At 50.0% G+C, this 20746-nt stretch overlaps 1 protein-coding gene across 2 annotated transcripts in view; it reads right to left on the reverse strand.

Annotated features, from left to right (window-relative positions):
• Positions 1-741: 741 nt before the first annotated feature.
• The window catches only part of Ctnnbip1 (catenin beta interacting protein 1), a 48380-nt gene continuing 28375 nt past the window's right edge, over positions 742-20746 (reverse strand). For both annotated transcript variants that reach the window (XM_050153370.1, XM_050153369.1), the window contains one exon: positions 742-2861. In XM_050153370.1, coding sequence (XP_050009327.1) covers positions 2803-2861 — 59 coding nt within the window. In that variant the 3' untranslated portion in view covers positions 742-2802. The remainder of the gene's footprint in view (positions 2862-20746) is intronic.

Genomic DNA, 20746 nt, shown 5'->3' on the forward strand with positions numbered 1-20746 from the left:
GGCCTCCAGCTTCCCACTCGGTCCTTCTGGTTCTCCTCCATCAGAGGCCCAAGTGCTGGGATTATGCGTACGTGCTACCACACCTGCCTTATATGGTGCTGGGTGGGAATCAAACCCAGGGGTTCTGTGCTGTGCTACACAAACACAGTATCAGTCAGCGCTCTCCTCCCACTCCCCCTTTTGAGACCGGGTTTCCCTATGTGCTTTGGCTGTCTTGAAACTGTCTCTGTAGAGCAGTCTGGCCTCAGAGACCTACCACCTGTCTCCTGAGTGCTGGGATTAAATGTGCCCGAGCACCATGCCCCCTCCCCTTCTGAGGTGAGGTCTCATGCAGTCCAGACTGCCCAGGACTAACTATACAGCCACAGCTAACTGTGAACTCCTAGTTCTACTTCCTCCTCAGTAGAGCTGAGAATGAGGGATGTGGGAATATGCCCAGCTCGGTTTTTTCCCTTTTCTTGAGACAGAGCATCATTGTAGCCCAGGCTGAACCGGAACCCACCTCAATCCTCCAGCCTCAGCCTCATGATTCCTGGGATTACAGGTCTGTGACACACAACCCGTCTGTATGATGCTAAGGATCAACCCGGGGCTTCAGGCACGATCAGCTGTTGACTGAGTTACATTCCCAGCCCAGGCTATAAACATAGAAAACTTCACACTGCCCTCCCTCCTCCCCACGCTCCTGGGAAGCGCCCCAGCAATGGCAACTTTGAGAGAGAAACCAGCTCATCTCACCCATCGAGCTAAGAAAATCTTTATTGTTCTGTTTTTCTACATTAGACAGACTTTCCATTGGAGTAAGAAGCCACAGGACACTTGCACTTCCTCAGCTGTGGAGTCCATCAGTGCTGGAAGAGTGAGCACATGCCACCGCCAGAGCTCGGCTCCACGGGAGTCACAGGAGCCAACTGAAGGTGGCGGCACCCTACTTTACACACTCTCCCGAGTGAGCGGGACTGAAGAACCCCATCTCTGCCCAGGGGCTCAGCTGCATCTCCAGGCCGGCTGAACTGGCACAGTGTGAGCGTCTGCCTGTGCGTGAACTCTCACTGTGCCTGCGCACACGGCTCCTCTCCAGGAGCAATACCTTCAGACCTTGCTGGTCAGGCTGGCATCGGCTGGTCAGGCTGGATTCTCCACTGGCCTTGCCCCCCTGGAACTCAATGGCCGTGGCATGCTACTGTCAGTGACAGGGACCATGTGCTGGAGGATATGGGCTTTAGCTATGACATTTGAGTTCTCCTGGAACAAGGCTGGTCAGTGCAAACTATCCACCAACAGTGAGATCCCCACGGCTTTGGTCTCAAGATGTGTTGGCTCCTGTACACTCCCTGGCGCCAAGATGCTCCAGGCACTTACCATTCCTCTACTTCCCAGAAAAGGAGGGGTAGGGGTAAGGGTGGGTGGGATGATGACCCAGACCCTCCTCAGGAGCTGCTGTAAAATGTGTCCCAGAGGGCTAGCCTGTGGGGCCCACTTACTGGCGGCCTTCCTCGTGGGCATCTCATAAACAAGCCACATTACGACCCCTTTGAGGCTGACATGGACAGGTACTGTGCAGTGGGGGCTTGGGTTAGCCAGATCACACCTGCTACCTCAGACCTACCTTCCACCCCTGCAAGGGACCCTGGGAAGCCTAGTTAGGTTGGTGCTTGGAGTGAAGGTCTCTGGGGGTCTGAGAGTGAAACTGGGGTATCTGCTCGAGTAAAAACCCCTCTTCTTCAGGATCTGGTGATGCTAAGTCCCAAGGAAGTGAGACACAGGAGGCAGCAAAGAGGATGGCGCTGCCAGTCAGTGTTACGGGCTTGGTTAGCATGGGCTGGCGGGGGGGGGGGGGGGTGTCTGCAGGATTCCCCCCCCCCCCGGGAAACTGGCTGCCTGCCAGCTCTCAGAACTGAGTACATAAATCCTGTCTCCTGGTAAGCCCTGAGCTCTGGACTGTGGGCTCAGGACAACTGCTCCTTCCAGCTGTGGACCTGGCTCATGGTCCCTGGAGTCCTTTTGCTAAGGGAGGCATGTGTGGTCAATAAAGCACACAATCTCCAGGTGCACCCTCAGGCCTCCAATAAACAGCAGAGTGGAAGTAAGCCCATGGCAATGGGAGCAGGGAGTCAGGAGTGAGTCAATGGGAAACCAAATCCACATACTGACTGCCAATCAAATTCAAACGGACCCAATACATGAAGGCAGCAGCAGCAAGACCTTTGTGTAATAAACATTGCGAAGCTCATTTGGTTTCTTTCTTTCCTTTTTTCAACTCAAATATAACAATATCCCCAAACCCTGTTTTCTGCATTCAGAAGAGAGGAAGTTGGTAATATGAGCAGAACACCTGCAGCCAATCAAAGAAAAGACCATTTCCCACAAGACAGCCAATCACAATCTTTTTCCAGTTTAAGCAGCCAATTGGGCCTCTTCACAATCCTAAAAAAATGACCTAAATAAAGCACCAGAGCTCGGAGAGCTTCCGGGGAAGCCAGATACCGAGGCGCAAATTTTTAAAAAAATAAAGAGTCAGAAATAAAAATAAAAGGTTTCCGTTGGTCAAGATTTAAAAATAAAAAGGTTTCTTCCTGCAGCCAATCACAGTCCAACCCTTCAAGCCAATCACAAACCACCGCTGGCATCTCCCTGATGCCAGCCCTGCCGAGTGGCTAGGGTGGGGAAGGTGGGGGGTAGGGTGGGGAGGGGAGCAGAGGGATGGAAGCGGAAGGTGGTTTGCTACCACTCAACTGGGAAAGGAGCCCCACAGATCTTGTGGCCCTCGGTGGCTTTCAGGGTATCCCAAGGGGCTTTCAGCTACTGCCTCCGGTCTTCCGTCTCTGACCTGGAAAACGCCATCACCACGTCCTCCGCACCTGCAAACCAAGGAAGAAGAGTTGCCCATCGATGACTTCTGGTGTCAGGACAAGGCAGAAGGCTGTGCTCACCGTAGAGCATCCCTCCTCTATCTTCCCAGCCCTGGCAAAGCAGTGCAGAGGGCCGCAAAGCGCTGGGGACATGCTTCAGTTGGCAGGGAGCTCGTCTTGTATACAGAGCCCCTGGGTTTAGTCCCCAGCACCACATGAACTGGTTGATATTATTGATCCCAGTAGTCAGGAGGTGAAGACAAGGGCATCAGAAGTTCACGGTCCTCCTTGGCTACACAGTTAGTTCAGGGCCAGCCTGGGGTATAAGACAACCTAAATAAAAGAGGGAAAGAGAGGAGAAGTGCTTCTAATGAAATCCAGCCCTTTCCTGTCTCCTGTAGCCAAGCTGGGGACCTACCAGTGATCCCACCCTGCTGTAAGGCTATGGGGTGTGGCCCAGAGGCTCGTTCAAGGCCACATGGCCAAGTCAGGAGGCAGGTCATTGGCCCTGGACCATTAGGGTGGGAGGTAAGATTTTCTTGGGAAACTTTTCTACCTTTCAGGTTTAGATCTTGGAGCTGGAGAGATAGCTCCGAGGTTGAGAGCACTTGTTGCCCTTGCAGAGGACCCAAGATCAGTGGCTAGCACGTGCACACTGGCTCGCAACTATCTGTAATTCCAGTTCCAGAGGATCTAACACTCTCTTCTGACCTCCATGAGCACCATATACGTATACACAGGCAAAATGCTCTTAGACATAAAACAAAATGCACACACACACACACACACACACTGGTTTTCTGAGACAAGGTTTTTCTGTGTTAACAGTCCTGACTGTCCTAGAATTCACTTTGTAGACCAGACTGGCCTTGAACTCACAAAGTTCTGCCAGTCTCTGCTTCCTGAGTGCTGGGATTAAAGCTATGTACCACCACTTCCTTTGTCTTGTTTTCCCTAAGACAGGCTCTGACACTTGGCCAAAAGAGGCAAAGGGAGGAGGGAAGGAGCTGGACAAGCTAACCTGCGAGCTGCCAGTGCCTCTCTGTCCTTGCATCCCACACTACCTGTCTGCCTTTTCTAACCGGTAGTCCAGCATGTTGCTCTAAACTGTGACAGTCAGGCCGCCGGTGGCCTTTCATACTTCCCTGCTGCGGTATTGGAGGCAATCTCCCTGGAAGAGGCAGATGGGAACAGCAGGGACAGGAAAGGCCTCCGAGGATTGGGTTGGATGGGGGTGGGGTGCAATAGGGCCTATGTCACTTGGACTAGAGTCAACGTAGAGATGGCTCTCCTTGTCCACAGGACCGGGGAGTGCTTCCTGCACACCTTGCTGCCGGGAGGAGCCAGGAGGCACCTCAGGTGCTGCTGCAGTAGGGCAGCCCATAAGAACACATGACATCCGGAAGGCCTGCCTTCACATCAGCAGAGGCGCTAAAGCAACTTCATCTGTCATCCACCCACCATTTCTGCCTCTGGGAGTCTGTACTTAGCACCATTCCTGAGAAGACAAGCCCCCAGAAAGGAGCAGATATCTGGCTTCTTGGGAAGAAACACCTTTGCTTGAGATGCCCTATGAATCCTTTCTGTTTTCTCGGAAACATTCTGTTCTCGCTCCAGTCCTGGGACCACGCACTGTCACTGCAGGCAGGATTGTCCTAGCAACCACAGACTCCGGGATTACATCATACTCCGCATGGCAGCTGAGCTGGGCACCTACAGATGCTGGTTTTTCCGAGGGCATGAGGGGGTCGGAGCAAGACTGCCAGTGTCGGCAGAAGATGCTTCTGTGGCAGTGAATGGTGACAGCCCACTCTCTTTCTCATCTGTCTCGTAGGCTTTCTTGAAGGGACCCTGGGCCTCTGCAGTGAGCTGCAGGCACAAAACCAGCACTGGGTCCCCAGGAGGGAATGGTGGGTGTGCAGACGGAGTGGGCCACCAGCTCCTCAGAGAAGCTCAAATCCTGATCACTGAACTCTGCAGACTGCTCGCTGGGTACATGTCCTGTGCTATGAAGACAGTAACTGTACTGGCTGTTTTATGTCAACCTGATACAAGCTGAAATCATTGGAGAGGAAGAAACCTCAATTGAGAAAATACCTCCATAAGATACAGCTGTAAACCGGGCGGTGGTGGCGCACGCCTTTAATCCCAGCACTCGGGAGGCAGAGGCAGGCGGATCTCTGTGAGTTTGAGACCAGCCTGGTCTACAAGAGCTAGTTCCAGGACAGGCTCCAAAACCACAGAGAAACCCTGTCTCAAAAAACAAAAACAAAAACAAACAAACAAAAAAAAAAAAACAAAAACAAAAAAAGATACGGCTGTAAGATATTTCCTTAAAGTGATTGATGGGGAGGGCACAGCCCATGGTGGGTGGGCCATCCCTGGGCTGGGGTCCTGGGTTCTATAAGAAAGCAGGCTGAGCAAGCCACAGGGAGCAAGTTAGCGAGCAGCACCCGTTCACGGCCTCTGCATCAGCTCTGCCCTCACTGCCTGGCAAGGGGTCAACAGTGGCATGGAACTGTGAGTGAGGTCAACCCCCTTCCTCCCCGAGATGCCTTGGTTATGGTGTTTCAATGACAACAGCAGAAACTCTAGCTAGGACAATGACCTTCTTAAGGTCACATAGTCACTCTGGTAAGTATGTAAGAAGACACCCAGAGCAAGCTTTGTAAGAGTTTTACCCTCCCACATGCCAGCTGGCCATGTCCTCCCTGCTTGAGAATCCACAGGCCTCATTCCGAGCCTCTGCTCTGTGGCTGGGGCTGCGGCAGCCCAGAGGCGCTGCCCATCCCACACCATCTCCTGTCTTTGAAGCACTGGCTGACCACCAGGACCTCCTTCCTCTGGAGCCAAAGAGAGGGCAGCTGAAGTTCTTCCGGAGCATCCTTCAGCCTCTCTGTCACAGTGGATCATTCAGTTAGAGCGGCTCAGTTTGTCATCACGGCTTGAGCCTTAAAACTCAGTTCCTGAGCCAGAAGAGGAACGCAGCCCTAGGGTACTCTCTTCGCTGTCCTGCCAGTGCCATCCTCTACCCCCAGGCCAGCAATCTATTTTACTGGCATAAAAATCTTTCCCATCTTTCCCACTGATACCCAAAGTCAGAACTTGGGCTCAGAGCTTCTGTTCATTGCCTCCCACCAGATACAGGTAAGCCCAGGCGGGGGCTACACTCCTGAATGTCTTCTTTAACAAATTAAATAAGAATACCAAGACTGGACAGTACATCTCACACACACACACACACACACGAACCACAGGTGTGGACCTCCTATGAATATGGAAAAACTGCTTAATAAACACTAGCAAAATGTATAGAACAACACATAAAAATAGATCATATAGCCATACTAAATTATTCTAGGAAAGCAGGGCTGGTTTAACATCTGAAACTCGCGTGATGTAACATGATCTACCAACAGACTAAAGGACACAACCCACACCATCACCTTTACACAGAAAATGAACCTAACAGAATCCAGCATCCTTCCATGACAAAGATGCATTGAACAGGAAACATGGGACTTCTCTACCCAGATAAAGGGCTCCCACAAGAACCACAACTGTCACCATACTGCATGGCTAAAACTCACCCCAGAAAGACGGGAAGAAGAAAAAGCCTGTCTGTTCTCAAAATTTTTACTCAAATTGATTTTTATTTGTTTTGGATATCTGAGAGCAGGTCTCATGTAGCCCAGACTTGTGGCTGACTGACAAGCCTCTTGCTTCAGCCTCCCCAGTGCTGACATTTCAGGCATTTGCCACCTCACCTGGCTTCTCTAGGTAGTTCTGAAGGTTCATTCCTGGGCAGTTAGGCAAAAACAAATAACTAAATAAACAGCATACACATTAGAAAAAGGGAGGACACTTTCTATTTGCGGATATCATAATCTTTTTTTTTTTCTAATATTTATTTATTATGTATACAATGTTCTGTCTGTGTGATGCCTGCAGGCCAGAAGAGGGCACCAGACCTCATTACAGATGGTTGTGAGCCACCATGTGGTTGCTGGGAATTGAACTCAGGACCTTCGGAAGAGCAGGCAATGCTCTTAACCGCTGAGCCATCTCTCCAGCCCCCGGATATCATAATCTTATAAGAAAATGCTCTGTAACTTCTACTTACTGAAAAGCTACAAACTAGCAGGGTGGGGCATACTTTTAATCCCAGCACTCAGGAGGCAGAGGCAGGAGGGTCTCTGTGAGTTTGAGACCAGGCTGATGTACAGAGCGAGTTCCAGGACAGCCTGAGCTACACACAAAAACCTGGTCTCAAAAAACAAAATCAAACAAACAGGTAAATTCTATTTGCATACACTAGCAATGAGTAATCTGAAAATGAAACTAAGAAAATAATTCTGGGGGTTGGAGAGGTGGCTCAGTGATTAAGAGCGCTGACTGCTCTTGCAGAGGTCCCAGGTTTAATTCCCACAGGGCAGCTCACAATTGTCTGCAACCCCATTTACAGGGAACCCAGTACCCTCACACAGATCTACATGCAAGCAAAACAACAATGCATATGAAATAAAAAATAAATAAAATTATTAAAAAAGAAAATAGTTTCACTGATGGTATCATTCATCAACAATACTACAACACTTAGGGGCAATTTTTATTACATGTCCTCCTTTTCTGTGTGGGTGAGGATGTGTGTGTGCTATAGCGCACACGGAGGTCGGAGGACACGGCAGGAGTCCGTTCTCTCCTTCCACCATGTGGGGCCTGGGGACAGAACTCAGACCTTATACTCTAACTACTCAAAATTTAAAAAAAGTTGAAGTCACCTGACAGTGGTGGCACAAGCCTTTAACCCCAGCACTAGAGGCAGAGGCAGGCAGATCTCTGTCAGTTCGAGGCCAGAATAGTCTACAGACAGAATTCCAGGACAGTCAGGGCTACACAGAGAAAGCCTGTCTTAGTAAAACAAAACAACAAGAAGTTGAAATCTATCACTCACATTATTTACCCCACCCCTTTTCGTCGATGGATTAAACAAATCCAGGGCACAAGAAGCAGGGGGCTCGATTACCACAGAGCTACATCTCCAGTTGAACTCAGTCTTCTAGGAGACAGGGCCTTGGGTAGCTAGCCCAGGCTGGCCTCAAACTCACACTCGTATCCCTTCTGAGTGCTGGGGTTACAGGCATGGCCAGCAAGCTCCTGAGAGCAGCTCTGCAGCACCCTGGAAACACACGCCACAGTTCCCAGGAGGTGCTGCCCCACACATGTGGACAGGATAGGCAGGATGAGAGACAGACACTAGCAAGTGATAAGAAAGCAGAACCTCACACCCTTTCTGACGGCCATTCTAAAACAGTGCCCAGGGTCTTATTGCCCAGGCAGCTGTGGTCATCTTCAGCATTCTCAGCACCATAGCAGTGTGTGTGTGTGTGTGTGTGTGTGTGTGTGTGAGAGAGAGAGAGAGAGAGAGAGAGAGAGAGAGGGGAAACATGTTCTCATGAAGCCCAGGATAACCTTCAACTCACTGTCTCACTGTGTAGACAAGGATGACGTTCACCTTCTGACCCTCCTACTAGTTCCCGAGTGCTGAGATGACAGGTGATATCTCACATCCAGCTTTGTGAGGTACAGGGATCAAGACAAGGCCTCAGGAATGCTAGGCAAGCAGTCTACAACTGGGGTATGCCTCCAATGCCATTAATCTGTTCCCCATGGTGGACACACTGTATTCTTGGAGACTAGCCATGGTGTACATGCTGTGTGACCAGGGACTTAACCATGGTGTACACGCTGTGTGACCAGGGACTAGCCATGGTGTACACGCTGTGTGACCAGGGACTTAACCATGGTGGACACGCTGTGTGACCAGGGACTTAACCATGGTGGACACGCTGTGTGACCAGGGACTAGCCATGGTGGACACGCTGTGTGACCAGGGACTAGCCATGGTGGACACGCTGTGTGACCAGGGACTAGCCATGGTGGACACGCTGTGTGACCAGGGACTAGCCATGGTGGACATGCTGTGTGAACTAGCCTTGTTCTCAGTCATATTCCGATCACCTGGGAAAGCCCCTTGTTCAGAGACATGAAGCAGCTGGGTGAATCTGAGGCCCAGGGTCTGGAGCCCTTGCCTTTTCTACACAGAGCACCTTGTTATTTCTCTAGGAGAAGCGAAACAACTGTCTCTAGTTGTCCAGAGCACTGAGGAATGCCAAGCCTCAGACAAAGCCTGGACCAAACTGTCTGTGTTACTATGAGAAGGGAACCAAGACCCAGGGTTAGAAAACACCAACAAAGCTTTAGGGGAACTCAACATGGAACTCAAGTGTCAACCATCCTCTGATGGCCTCTACTCCTATGGCTCATCCACCTAGAAAGCAGGGCTAAGGCTCAGCTCTTTGCATAGGGTGGGGCAGGCGCCCGCTGGTCCTTCCAACCCACGTCCAATGCCAGCTCTGGCCTTTTAATGGAGCTAGTCAAGTGACTGGGGAGGGAAAAATGGCAAGTATGCAGAAGCACAGAAACAGGGAAGCTGGCCCTAGTCCGGGGGCGGGGCCAGACAATGGGGTCACTGCTGTTTGTGAGCAGGGAATGAATTCACACCAGCCGTGTTGAAAGCAAGGCTCTGTCTCAAGCCAGCACTCACACCCAAAACAGATGACCGCAGGGACAGTGTGGTTTGGGGAGAAGGGCTCCTGAAGGTGGACAAGCATCATCCTTGCTGTCCTTCTGTTGTAATTTAAGATCAGGTCTTGATATGTGTGCTGAGGTACTCCTTGATATGTTGCCCAGGCTGACCTTGAACTTGTAAGTCTCCTGCAAGCCCCAAGAACCTCACAGCCCAGGATGGGCACAGCCCCATGTGGATGGCACTGGGAAAGGGGGACTCATACAAGCAGCACCAGCCACAGCTGGATACCATATGACCTAATCTTGAGCTCCTCAAAGCCCAACTTTCATGACAGCTTGAGCCCTGGGGATAGGGACCTTGGCTCTGCCATCTTTAAGGTCACTGAAACTACAGCACCCCTTACTGGCATAGGTGTCCCAGGACTACTCCAGCTGCAGGCATCTGGGGCCAGGTACCCATTATCTCCTGTGTTTTTATGGAACCCTACACCTACCTAGCCCAAGTACAGATTAGAGACCTCGGGGCTGAGGGAGGGCATGGTTCAGTTGGATATACATAAGAATATGTATATGTATATGCTTTGTATGTATTTGTACATGTGTATATACATATACATATTCTATGCATGTCTGAAACCTTCATGCTAGGTTATACAGAGACATGAGGATCCTTGGAGCTCATTAACCTGCAAGTCTAGCCAATTGGTAAACTCAGAGAGGGGGCTGAAGAGATGGCTCAGTGGTTAAAAGCATTGCCTGCTCTTCCAAAGGTCCTGAGTTCAATTCCCAGCAACCACATGGTGGCTCACAACCATCTGTAAAGAGGTCTGGCGCCCTTTTCTGGCCTTCAGGCATACAGACAGAATATTTATTTATTTATTTATAAAAAAAAAACTCAGAGACTCTGACAAAAAAAAAAAAGGTGGAAGCTGACAACATGCCAATTTAAATTAAATCCCTAGAGTCTTGTGAAGGCTCAGAATGTACGCTTCTGTAATCCCAGCATGCCTATGTGAGACAAGCCAGGAAAACTGCCCAGAAGCTCGGGGACCAGGCTGCCTAGAGTATGAAGCACAGCAGAAACAACCAGAGAACCCCTGCCTAAACAATGTGGAGCAGAACCACCCTGAAAGCTCTCCTCTGACATACACGCAGGCACGCACACAGCCTGTTGGGGCTGGAGAGATGGCTCAGTGGTTAACACTCGCTGCCCTTGCAGAGGACTCAGGTTTGGCTCCTAGCATTTGGCGGGTCACAGCTGTTTGTAATTCTAGTTCCAGGAAATCCAGTGCCCTCTTCTGACCTCTGTAGATATCACGTATCCATATGGCACACAGATATAGATGCAGGCAAAACGTTCATACATATAAAATAAAATAGGTCATTTTTTTTTAAATCAGCTGTTTGAAAAGCTAAAATATTGCAACCCTATGGCTGCAGAGACTCCAAATTCCCAAAGCTGATAGAGGGAACCCCCTTTGTGAGTCATCATCAATGTAGGGCACTTTGATGAGTGCCTCTAAATTCCCAAGGAGCACCCCTGCTGAGCCTTGTGAACTCCAGGCTCAGTGAGACATTTGCAGCACACACAGCACCCATTCATGAAGGAGCAAGCGACCCCAGGAACACGGTGTGATTCCCACTCTGAATGCTCTAGCCCCTTCCCTGACTGCCTGGGTTGGGTGCAGCACCTCCTCAGGCCATGAGTTCATTATCTGGAATGTCAGCAAGCACCCAAGACTGCAAGGCCTCAGCTACTAGTTCTGGGGAATTGCTATCTGGAAAAACTGGCCCCAAAGGGCCACCAAAGGGAAGAAGTTCTGAGGGGAGCAAGGCTGGTGCTCCTCCTGCACTGGGCTTCCTCCCACATAAACCAACACCCACTGGGCAGCATGTGCTGTTTTTAGCATCCCAAGGCTATGAGCCAGGTGTTCTATACACCTCCGCTTTGATAGCCCAAAGCTCCCAGGGGAGGCTTTTTTACCCAAGGTAGTGCCACACTTGGGTTGCTATGGGAACAGGGGGTTCTGATTCACCAATGGCTTAGCAGCAGGAGCAGCACTAGGCTCTGTGGTGCCTACTGGGTTCCAAAGCCAGAGATGTCATGGGTGGCTTCCTAAAACAGGCCAATAAAGAGTACAGGAGACAACTACAGGCCCTTCCCAGCTTCCGCTGTTTCCTGGGACCTGGGCCCGACCTTAACTCTGACTACCTGTGGAGGTCAGGGAGGTCCCTGTGCAGTCAAGCTCAGTTCATTCATCTGTGAAGTAAGGTAAATGGCACCTGTGTCCTCACTAACACCGGGAATAACGTCCAGGGACATCGGTGGTGACAAATTCCAGCTGCGTCCCCTGGGGCCCTGCACCCACAACTACCCTCCCACTCCACTGAGCCTGCAACACACACACACACACACACACACAAACACACGACCTTTAAAGTTTCCAGGCGAGGTGTTTCTTCTCCCCATATAAATTTTTCCAGTATCTCCCCCAAACATAGGTTCTTCCAGACCAGAAAATGTGATTACGTCCCAGAGGTGTCCTAGTTGGCTTCAAGGTCAACCCAGAAGGGAGTCTCAAACAAGGATCAGAGTAGCCGGTGGGCAGGCCTCTGGGACTGGGAGACTTTTATTGTTAACTGATCTAGGAGAGCCCAGCCCACTGTGTGAGGCAGCATTCCCTAGGCATGAGCTGTAGAAGGAAGCATGGTGTCTGCTGTGCCTCCGTGGCTGTGAGGGAGGTCCTTGGTTAGAAGAAACGCTGTGTGCCTTGAGTTCCTGCTTGACATCCCTCAACAGCGGACTGGTCTGTAAGGTGAAATAGATCCTTTCCTCTCCTAGGATGCTTTCGGTCAGAGTGTCCACAGCAACAGAATGAAAGGACACGTGGGCCTTGTCCCCAGGGCTCAGGGCTGACCAGGTTCTCACTATAGACCTTGCATATTCTCAGATTAGACTCTGCAGCAGAGCGTCAGAATCACCTTGGAGTCATTTCCTTGTTGCTGCTTGCTCTGTTCCTTCAACCTCATCCTCCCATCCCCAGACAGTTTTGATACTTTGCCCCAGGCTATTCTGGAATTCTTGAGTTCAGGTGACCCTACTACCTCAGCTTCCATAGTAGCCAGGCAATAGCCCAACTGCATCATATCTAGCTTTGTTTAAAATGCAGCATCCATGGGGCTGGAGAGGTGGCTCAGAGGTTAAGAGCACTGCCTGCTCTTCCAGAGGTCCTGAGTTCAATTCCCAGCAACCACATGATGGCTCACAACCATCTGTACTGAGATCTGGCGCCCTCCTCTGGCGTGTGGGCATACATCGAGGCAGAATGTTGTATACATAATAAATAAATCTTTAAAAAAAAATGCAGCATCCAGTCAGGCGGGCAGTGGTGAGGCACACCTTTAATCCCAGCACTCAGGAGGCAGAGGCAGGTGGATCTACAGAGCAAGTTCCAGGATAGGCTCTAAAGCTAGGCACATCTAGCTGTCATACGATTCCCTGAATCTAGGGAAGGGCACAGGTTCCTTCTCTGGAGCGCAGGCTGCATCAACTCCTGAGTGCTAGGATTGCAGATGTGCAACACCATGCCACACTTTGCTAAAAATGCAGATTACCAGGCTCTTCTGGCAAAGTACTGTGATTGACTGGGGCTGAGCCTGTGTTCTAGCTTCCTGGGTGGGCCTCCGTAATCAAAGCTCTTAAGCATTTGTACACGTACCCTATTGTCCTTCATGGGGGTCAGCTGTCATCTGACACCGTGCTGAGCTTACTGTAAAGAGAGGCCAATGTGACTGGAACTGTCCAAATGCTGGACAGAGTGGCCCCCCATACCCCACCCAGGACAGGGACCCACCGCTTAGCAGGGTGTTGGGAAGTCATGCCAGGGGTTTTAAGGCCTTTCAAGCATTTGTTCTCGGCTTTGCTAAAGGGCCCGCATCTCAGCACATTCTCCACTCCTCTCTGGGGTTCCTTTTCTCTGTCAATACTAGTGTTACAAACTAGATCCTGGTGGATTTCTGTACAATGCATGTGACTTCTGCCTCAACCCTGTTACTGGGTTACAGGTAATTCTCACACAAGTGTTAATTAAAGTCAAGAGGCTGTGCTTCCTGTCCCAGATGAACCTTCCCTGGGCTGACTCTAATTTCAGCACTGACAGTTTTCACCTGGGGCTTTTAGATGGCGCCTGGAAGGAGCTGGCCTGGGGAGGGAGAGCCAAAAATCACAGTGGGGAGTCAGCACACTCAGAGCTGCTCAGCCTCCATGGGGCTTGGTCTGTGCAGGACCCCAGCAAGCTCTGGGTCTGAATGTGTGACGTAAACTAAGCACAGACCCTCTCTCCACAGAGTCCTGCTACTGTGGGACAAAGACTGGCATGGGCAGTGGGAGCCAGAGCCGGGTACCAGCTGGGCATGGGAGGGCTGTGAGAGGGCACATGAAGGAAGAGAGAACACAGAGGCTGAATGGTGGGGGTGGGGGAATCCCAGAGAAAATTCCAGAGAAAAATGGAGATGCTCAAGCTGACATCCTTGGCCTCGGGGCACTTTAAGGGTCAAGTGCAGAGACTGCAGAACTGGGCCACTCCCAAAGTGCCTAAATTCCTGCTGTTTCCCCCCATAACATTGCTATCATAAGCTCTCAGTTTAACCGTGAGACCAAGAAACTATTTTAGGCTCTCTGGTAGCACCCTGAACCAGGTGCCTCTGTTTCTGCAGGGGAAAGCCAGCAGGCCTGAAAAAGCCCACAGCCCTTTCCTGAAAATCCCTCCGAGAAAGCAGACTCAGACAGAAGCTATAACAGGCCCAGAAAGCCAACGTGACAAACAATAGCTCTCAAAGGCAGACCAGGAGTGTCCCCCGGAATTCCCTTGGCAGAGAAAGAACAAGGAGGTTCCTTGTCAAAATGAGTCATGTCAGCCCTGGGACACTGGACAAGAGCCCACCCAAGGCACAGCACAAGAGTCACAATTCTGCCAGGTATGGTGGCACTCAGTGGTAATTCCAGTGTGAGGCTAAGGCACACCGTGAGTTCAAGGCCAATATATTAAAAAACCAAACCAAGTCGTATAAAAACATCCCTAGGGGGCTGGAGAGATGGCTCAGTGGTTAGGCTGCTCTTCTATAGGGCCTGGGTTCAAGTCCCACACTGGCTGACTCTATGGTCTTGAGCTACCTCTCTCAGCCAGAGAGAACCCACGTGACAGGGTTCTAACGACACTCACTGGGGGAGCCCTTGTGTATTTCTTTGCGAGGAACTTGGCACGAAAAAACAGCCTAATGAATGCTTGCCATCATGATGATTAATAGCAGAAATGAGATCCAACAGGAAGAGACTGGTCAATATCTTATGATAGACAGATGCTGCATATTATGCAACGACCACAACGTTTTCTTGGGAATTGTTGAAGAGCTCAACGAAATTGCCTGAAGTAAAAAAAAAAAAAAATCTTACAACTATACATATATGTATGTATGTATGCTTAGACGAGTGTCAAAGCAGTATGCTCTGAAGCCAACGCTGACAGAAGTGACTGCCTAGCTTGTAAAAGGCTATGAGAGGCTAAGAAGACTATGAAGAAAAGGAAACAGAGTCTATGCAGAGTCTAAGCTCATCTGCGTCTCCTCTCTCATTTCCACAGTGATCATGCATCCCTTCAGAGCCAGGAAAGAGAATCCATGTACACTGTGTGGGCTAGCACCGAAGCGACAGGGAAGCTCAGCATTCTGTGGCCTGCTTCAGAAGCGGCAGCTCCAACCCCCACATCCCCCACCCTCTACCATGTCTGCAGCTGGACCTTTGTGGAGGACCAGCTGCCTAGTGAAGCATTGATTTCCTTTGGTTCAAAGTAGAGTCATGCCTGGCTGTCATGTCTGCTAGGCCATCCTTGGGGACCAGGAGACAGTACCCACAAAATTCACTGCCTCTCTGACTCCTAGAACCTGCTCGATCACTGTGCTCAACCTTAGTTACCAAGAGCCTGGTGAGGTCGACATAGCCACACAGATGCACACTTAGAAGGAAGCCTCAATCCCAAGCTCAAGGAACTCAGCATCTGGTCAGCAGAGGGTCTGGGCCAAACTGCAGGAGGCAGGGGTTGAGGGCTGAGTTCTTGGGCGTGCCAGTGCAGAGGCAGAGAGGTGGGCACAGCAGTCTAGGATGCCAGTCAATCACTGTGACTGTAAGGTGTAGGTGAGGGTACCGTGCAAGTATAAAACTGTACCTCCTCAGTACTGTTCCTTCTAAGCCTTCAAAAGTCACTCTGGAAGCCGGGCGGTGGTGGCGCATGCCTTTAATCCCAGCACTCGGGAGGCAGAGGCAGGCGGATCTCTGTGAGTTCGAGGCCATCCTGGTCTACAAGAGCTAGTGCCAGGACAGGCTCCAAAGCTACAGAGAAACCCTGTCTCAAAAGAAACAAAAACAAACAAACAAAAAAAAGTCACTCTGGCCATAGGAATAGAGAGTGGACCAGGGGACTAAGATCAATCAAGATGCCAGTTAAGAGTCAGGCAGTGGTGGTGCACGCATTTAATCCCCAGTACTCAGGAGACAGAGACAGGCAGATGTCTATGAATTTGAGGCCAGCCTGATCTACAAAGTGGGTTCCAGGATAGTCAGGGCTAGTACACAGAGAAACCCTGTCTTGAAAAACCAAAAAGATGCCACTGAGGACCTCTCTAAAAGCTCAGTTGGAAAGGGGCTGGAGAGATGGCTCAGTGGCTATCATTTGCCATTTTTTTTTAAAGATTTATTTATTTATTATGTATGTTACATTCTGCCTCCACGTATGCCTGCCTGCCAGAAGAGGGCATCAGATCTCATTATGAGATGGCTCTGAGCCACCATATGGTTGCCGGGAATTGAATTCAGGACCTCTGCAAGAGCAGGCAGTACTCTTAACCTTTGAGCCATCTCTCCAGTCCTCATTTGCCATTCTTGTAGAGGATGCCTGGATTTGATTCTCAACACTCTCATGGCAACTTAGAACTATCCATAACTCCAGCTCCATATGATGTAGCATCTGCAGGCACCAAGCACACATATGCAGACAAAGAAAACATACACACAAAAGTAAATTAAGCTGGGGCTGGAAGGTTGGCTCATAGGTTAAGGGCATTAACTGTTCTTCCTGAGTTCAATTCCCAGCAACCATATGGTAGCTCACAACCATCTATAATGAGATCTGGTACCCTCTTCTGGTCTCCAGGCATACATGCAGGCAGAACACTGTAAATGTAATAGATAAACAAATCTTCAAATAAAATAAAATAAGCTGTTGCTTAATTTAAAAATAATTGAGCTAGCAGGGATAGGGAGTGGCTCAATTGGTAGGGTATTTGCCTAGCATGCATAAATCTCTGGGTTTGGTCCTCAACACAGCATGCCAATAATCCTAGCACTAAAAATGATCAAAAGTTCAAGAGAGGGTGGGCATAATGGTTCATCAGGGAAAGGCACCTGCTGTTAAGCTTGATAACCTGAGTTCAATCTCTGGATCCCACATAATAGGAGGAGAAAACTGACGCCTGATAATTGTTTTCTGATCTCCACTTGTGTGTCATGGCAGGCACACACACATAAATAAATGAAAAATATTTTTGAAAGTTTAAGATCATTCTCAGCAACAGAGCAAGTTCAACACCAGCCTATTCCATACAAGACCCTATCTGGAAACACACAAAAAGCCTGAGAGAACTGGGGCTGGAGAGATGGCTCAGAGATTAAGAGCACGGGCTGCTCCTGCAGAAGACCTGCATTCGGTTCCCAGCATACACGGCAGCTCACCATCATCTGTAACTCCAGTTCAGGGTATCCAGTGCCCTCTTCTGGTCTCTATGGGTACTGCAGGCATATGGTGCGTGTGTGTGTGTGTGTGTGTGTGTGTGTAATACACACACATAAAAATAAAAATAAATTAATCTTAAAAAACCAAAACAAAACAACAGCAACAAAAACATAAGACAAGAAGTCAAACAAGAAGGAGAGGCTGAGGCCCATCTGGGAAGCATTAAGACAGGAGAATCAAGGCCGTTAGGAACAACCACAGTGCTAGAAATAAGCCAAGCCCATGTTCTGCTCCCACACCTGGTGACAACACAGGTGGAGAGGTGGGTCTGGAAAGGAGGGCCCAGTTGGACCTGCTGAGCATGCAGGGAAGGAGCTGTGTCAGGACAGTCAGACGACGCTCTGGGGATTTGGAGAGGGGGCTGGGCTAAGGGAATATTTGGAAGGTATTGACCTGAGATCTGTGGAAGTCATGGGAAATAGGGTAGAGAGAGAAAGGGTTAAGGCAAAGGACTGAATCTAAAGACACCAATGCACTGGAGAGGACAGGAACGGGGAGCATTGAGGATAAAGGAGAGGAAGGAGGCAGTCATAGTAATCTTTGCTTAATAGGGATCAGGCAGGCTGAGAACTGGGGGAGGCAGGGGGACACTGTTTAGTACTGGGAGGCCACTGCTGAGACCATCTGATCAGCCCTTAGGTGCAGTCTTCTGGCCCAGGGTCTTTTCCAGCGTTTGCCCGTTCTCTACAAACACAGCTAGACTGTGGTGGGTAGAGAACCAACTACTCAGGCACCAACCCCCCACCCACCGCCCCAGTGGGCAAGAGTGTATGAGCCTAGATGGTAGCTGGGTTTCCAGGGGTGAGGCTGAGTGCTGTCCTTTGGGTGGGTCTGCCTCAGGACCTCTGTGTAGAGGAACAGTCCAAACGAAGTTTTCTCAAGCTCAGGGAACCTTAGGGTGGAGCCCTGCCATCTGCTGAGAAACAGAGCCACCTAGTGGACAGAAGATGCCAAACTCCTCCTAGTCCCAGGTCCAGGCTTTGGCCCCCCCAGGCACCTTGGTGCATGAGCTGAGATTGGCTCTGACAACGGAGAAGTAGGTAGGTTAGAATTTTACTGGAAACCCGCTCAGACTCACTGGACTGACAAACACAAGCTCCTGACCTAGACTATAGACTAGATTGGGTTCTATTAATAGGTGTTTGTATGTGGTTTATTTATAACAGAGAAAATAAAAGAAGGCTTGAGACTTCCATGTTTGGGTTCCTCCTGATCTCCTGAGATCCCCTAGGGCCTCCCAGAGTAGCATTTGTTCCCGGTGAGGTGACTTGCAGAGGTAAGGGGCAGTCTACAGCGGCATCAGCAGCACAGATCCTCTACATCCTTTGTCTGATACGATTTCCCTCAATCCGAAACTCATACCGTGGCAAAGAAAGGATCTATGGCTGCCACACACCCAAGAGGCCCCAGATTCCAGAGTGTCCATGGACGGTCACACCCACCTGCCTGGTGCTTATGGCTGAGTCAGCAGCTTTGCACCAAGGGCAACAGTGAGCAGTGAGCTCACTGTGATCCAAGGCCAACCTCAAACTCACTGTGTGATCAACAACTTTTAACTGATTCTTCTGCCTTTGCCTCCCAAGTGCTGGATTTACAGGGGGTGCCACTCATTTACTTGGTGCTGGGGACTGAACCTAAGGAATCATGGATGCTAGGCAAGCACTCTACCATTGAGCTAAGTCCTCAACCTTAACTGTGACCTCCTTAAACAACACAGCAGGCTGCACTGTATCCCCAACTGTTGGTTCAGCAAAGTGAGCTTTCATATATATGTATATATATGGTTTATTAAAATAGTCTCATATATCCCAGGCTGGCCTTGAACTCTGGCCAGGATTAAAGTGTACAACATGTCAGGCTAAATAATGTAACTTTAAAAAGTATTTGTCTTATTATTAATTATGTGTATGTGTGGGTCTGTGCATGTGAGTGCAGGTGCCTATGGAGGCCAGAGACATTAGATTACACTGGAGTTACAGGCAGTTGTGAGTTATCTGATATGGGTGCTGGGAATTGAACTCAGGTACTTGTTCTAACTGCTGAGCCATCTCTCTGGGCCAATGTGGCTTCTTAAGAGCAAGTGGCTAGAACTCAATAGTTTAGTCCTTACCCAGCATGTGCAAGGCCCTGGGTTTGATCCTTGGTACCACAAAATATATCCTTCACTTCTTACTACACAAGGATTCATACAAAACATACAAAAAATATTTTAGAAAACTTGCTAACTTGGAAAGTGAAAATCCGTTATGAAAACCTATATCCAGTCAGTATGTTCTATCAAGTGGGTGCAGGCCAGGGGTACGGCACAGTTTAGCATGCATGAGGCCCCAGGGCTGCTCCTCAATACCACATAAACCATTTTTTCCTACTAACAGCTCAGGGTGTATCCCAATGTCTTTTCTATATGCATACATGATTGAATGTGTGTGGCAGGGTACATGTGCTGGGTGCTGCCTATTCTGACATGGTCCCACAGCTTCTTTACTTTTTCGTGCCTCCACCTCTTGTCACCCAGCCCTGTCTCACCGTCCTAGTTTTCTGAGCGCCTGCTTATTGTCTCTTCCCAACTAGGGACATTTGTACAGAGACTCAGAGACTCAGAGACTCAGGAGCATATGGGAGGAAAGGAAGACCCTGGGAACTCAGATGTCTGAAGTTTTCTGGGGGACCTGGTTTGGGAGCTAGGAGAGGAAAACACAGACCAGCGATGGCAAAGCAAAGGACTCCTCCAGGAGACAGTGGCAAGGTAGGACAGACTACATACACATTTGGCTTGGTGCTGGTGAGCACGCAGCACACTTGAGCAGGCGGGCACGCCTGGGCAGGCTGAGTATGAGACACGCATAGTCCCACACCACTCTGAGTTAGCAGAGGTCCCCTGGAGATTTCTGGCGAGCTGACTGAGCTACATACAGCACCAGCACTAGGGAAGCAGACCCTGTATCAGAGCTGAGCCCACAACATGTAGGATAGATAGCCAGGCAGCCCAATGTGCTGGACCTGCTCCCCCTGCAAGCAGCCTCAACACAAAGCAAGCACACTCTGCTCTGGTGGCTGCCCCTGCCTGGACTTGCCATGGGTCACTCAGGTATCCTGTAGCCAAAATCCCAACGAAGCGTGAGAACGACAGAGAAGGACCGTGAGGAGATGCTGCTCAGAACGCTATGCTACAATGTCAGGCCGAGCTTTCAAACAGGGAAAGCCTCCAGAAGCAGCCAAGGGAGCTGCCCAGCAGCCTCGTCAGCGAGGAGCAGGTTTGACTCCTGGGCACCTCTGTGTGGTCAAGGGCAATGAGTTCTGCTTCCAAACCACTGCCTGCCAAATGGAAGTCACACGAGCAACAGCTGGCAACTGTCAAATGATGTGTACCGGTCCCTGGGCATAGCCCCTGCTGCTCAATAAACACTCGTGGGACTTTGGACCATGAGGATCCTCAGAACTCCCTTGGTTATATGAAGA

The sequence above is a fragment of the Alexandromys fortis genome, unplaced genomic scaffold, assembly GCF_014885135.2.
Source record: "Alexandromys fortis isolate MF-2015 unplaced genomic scaffold, M_Fortis_MF-2015_v1.1 scaffold_88, whole genome shotgun sequence".
Taxonomy (NCBI): Eukaryota; Metazoa; Chordata; class Mammalia; order Rodentia; family Cricetidae; genus Alexandromys; species Alexandromys fortis.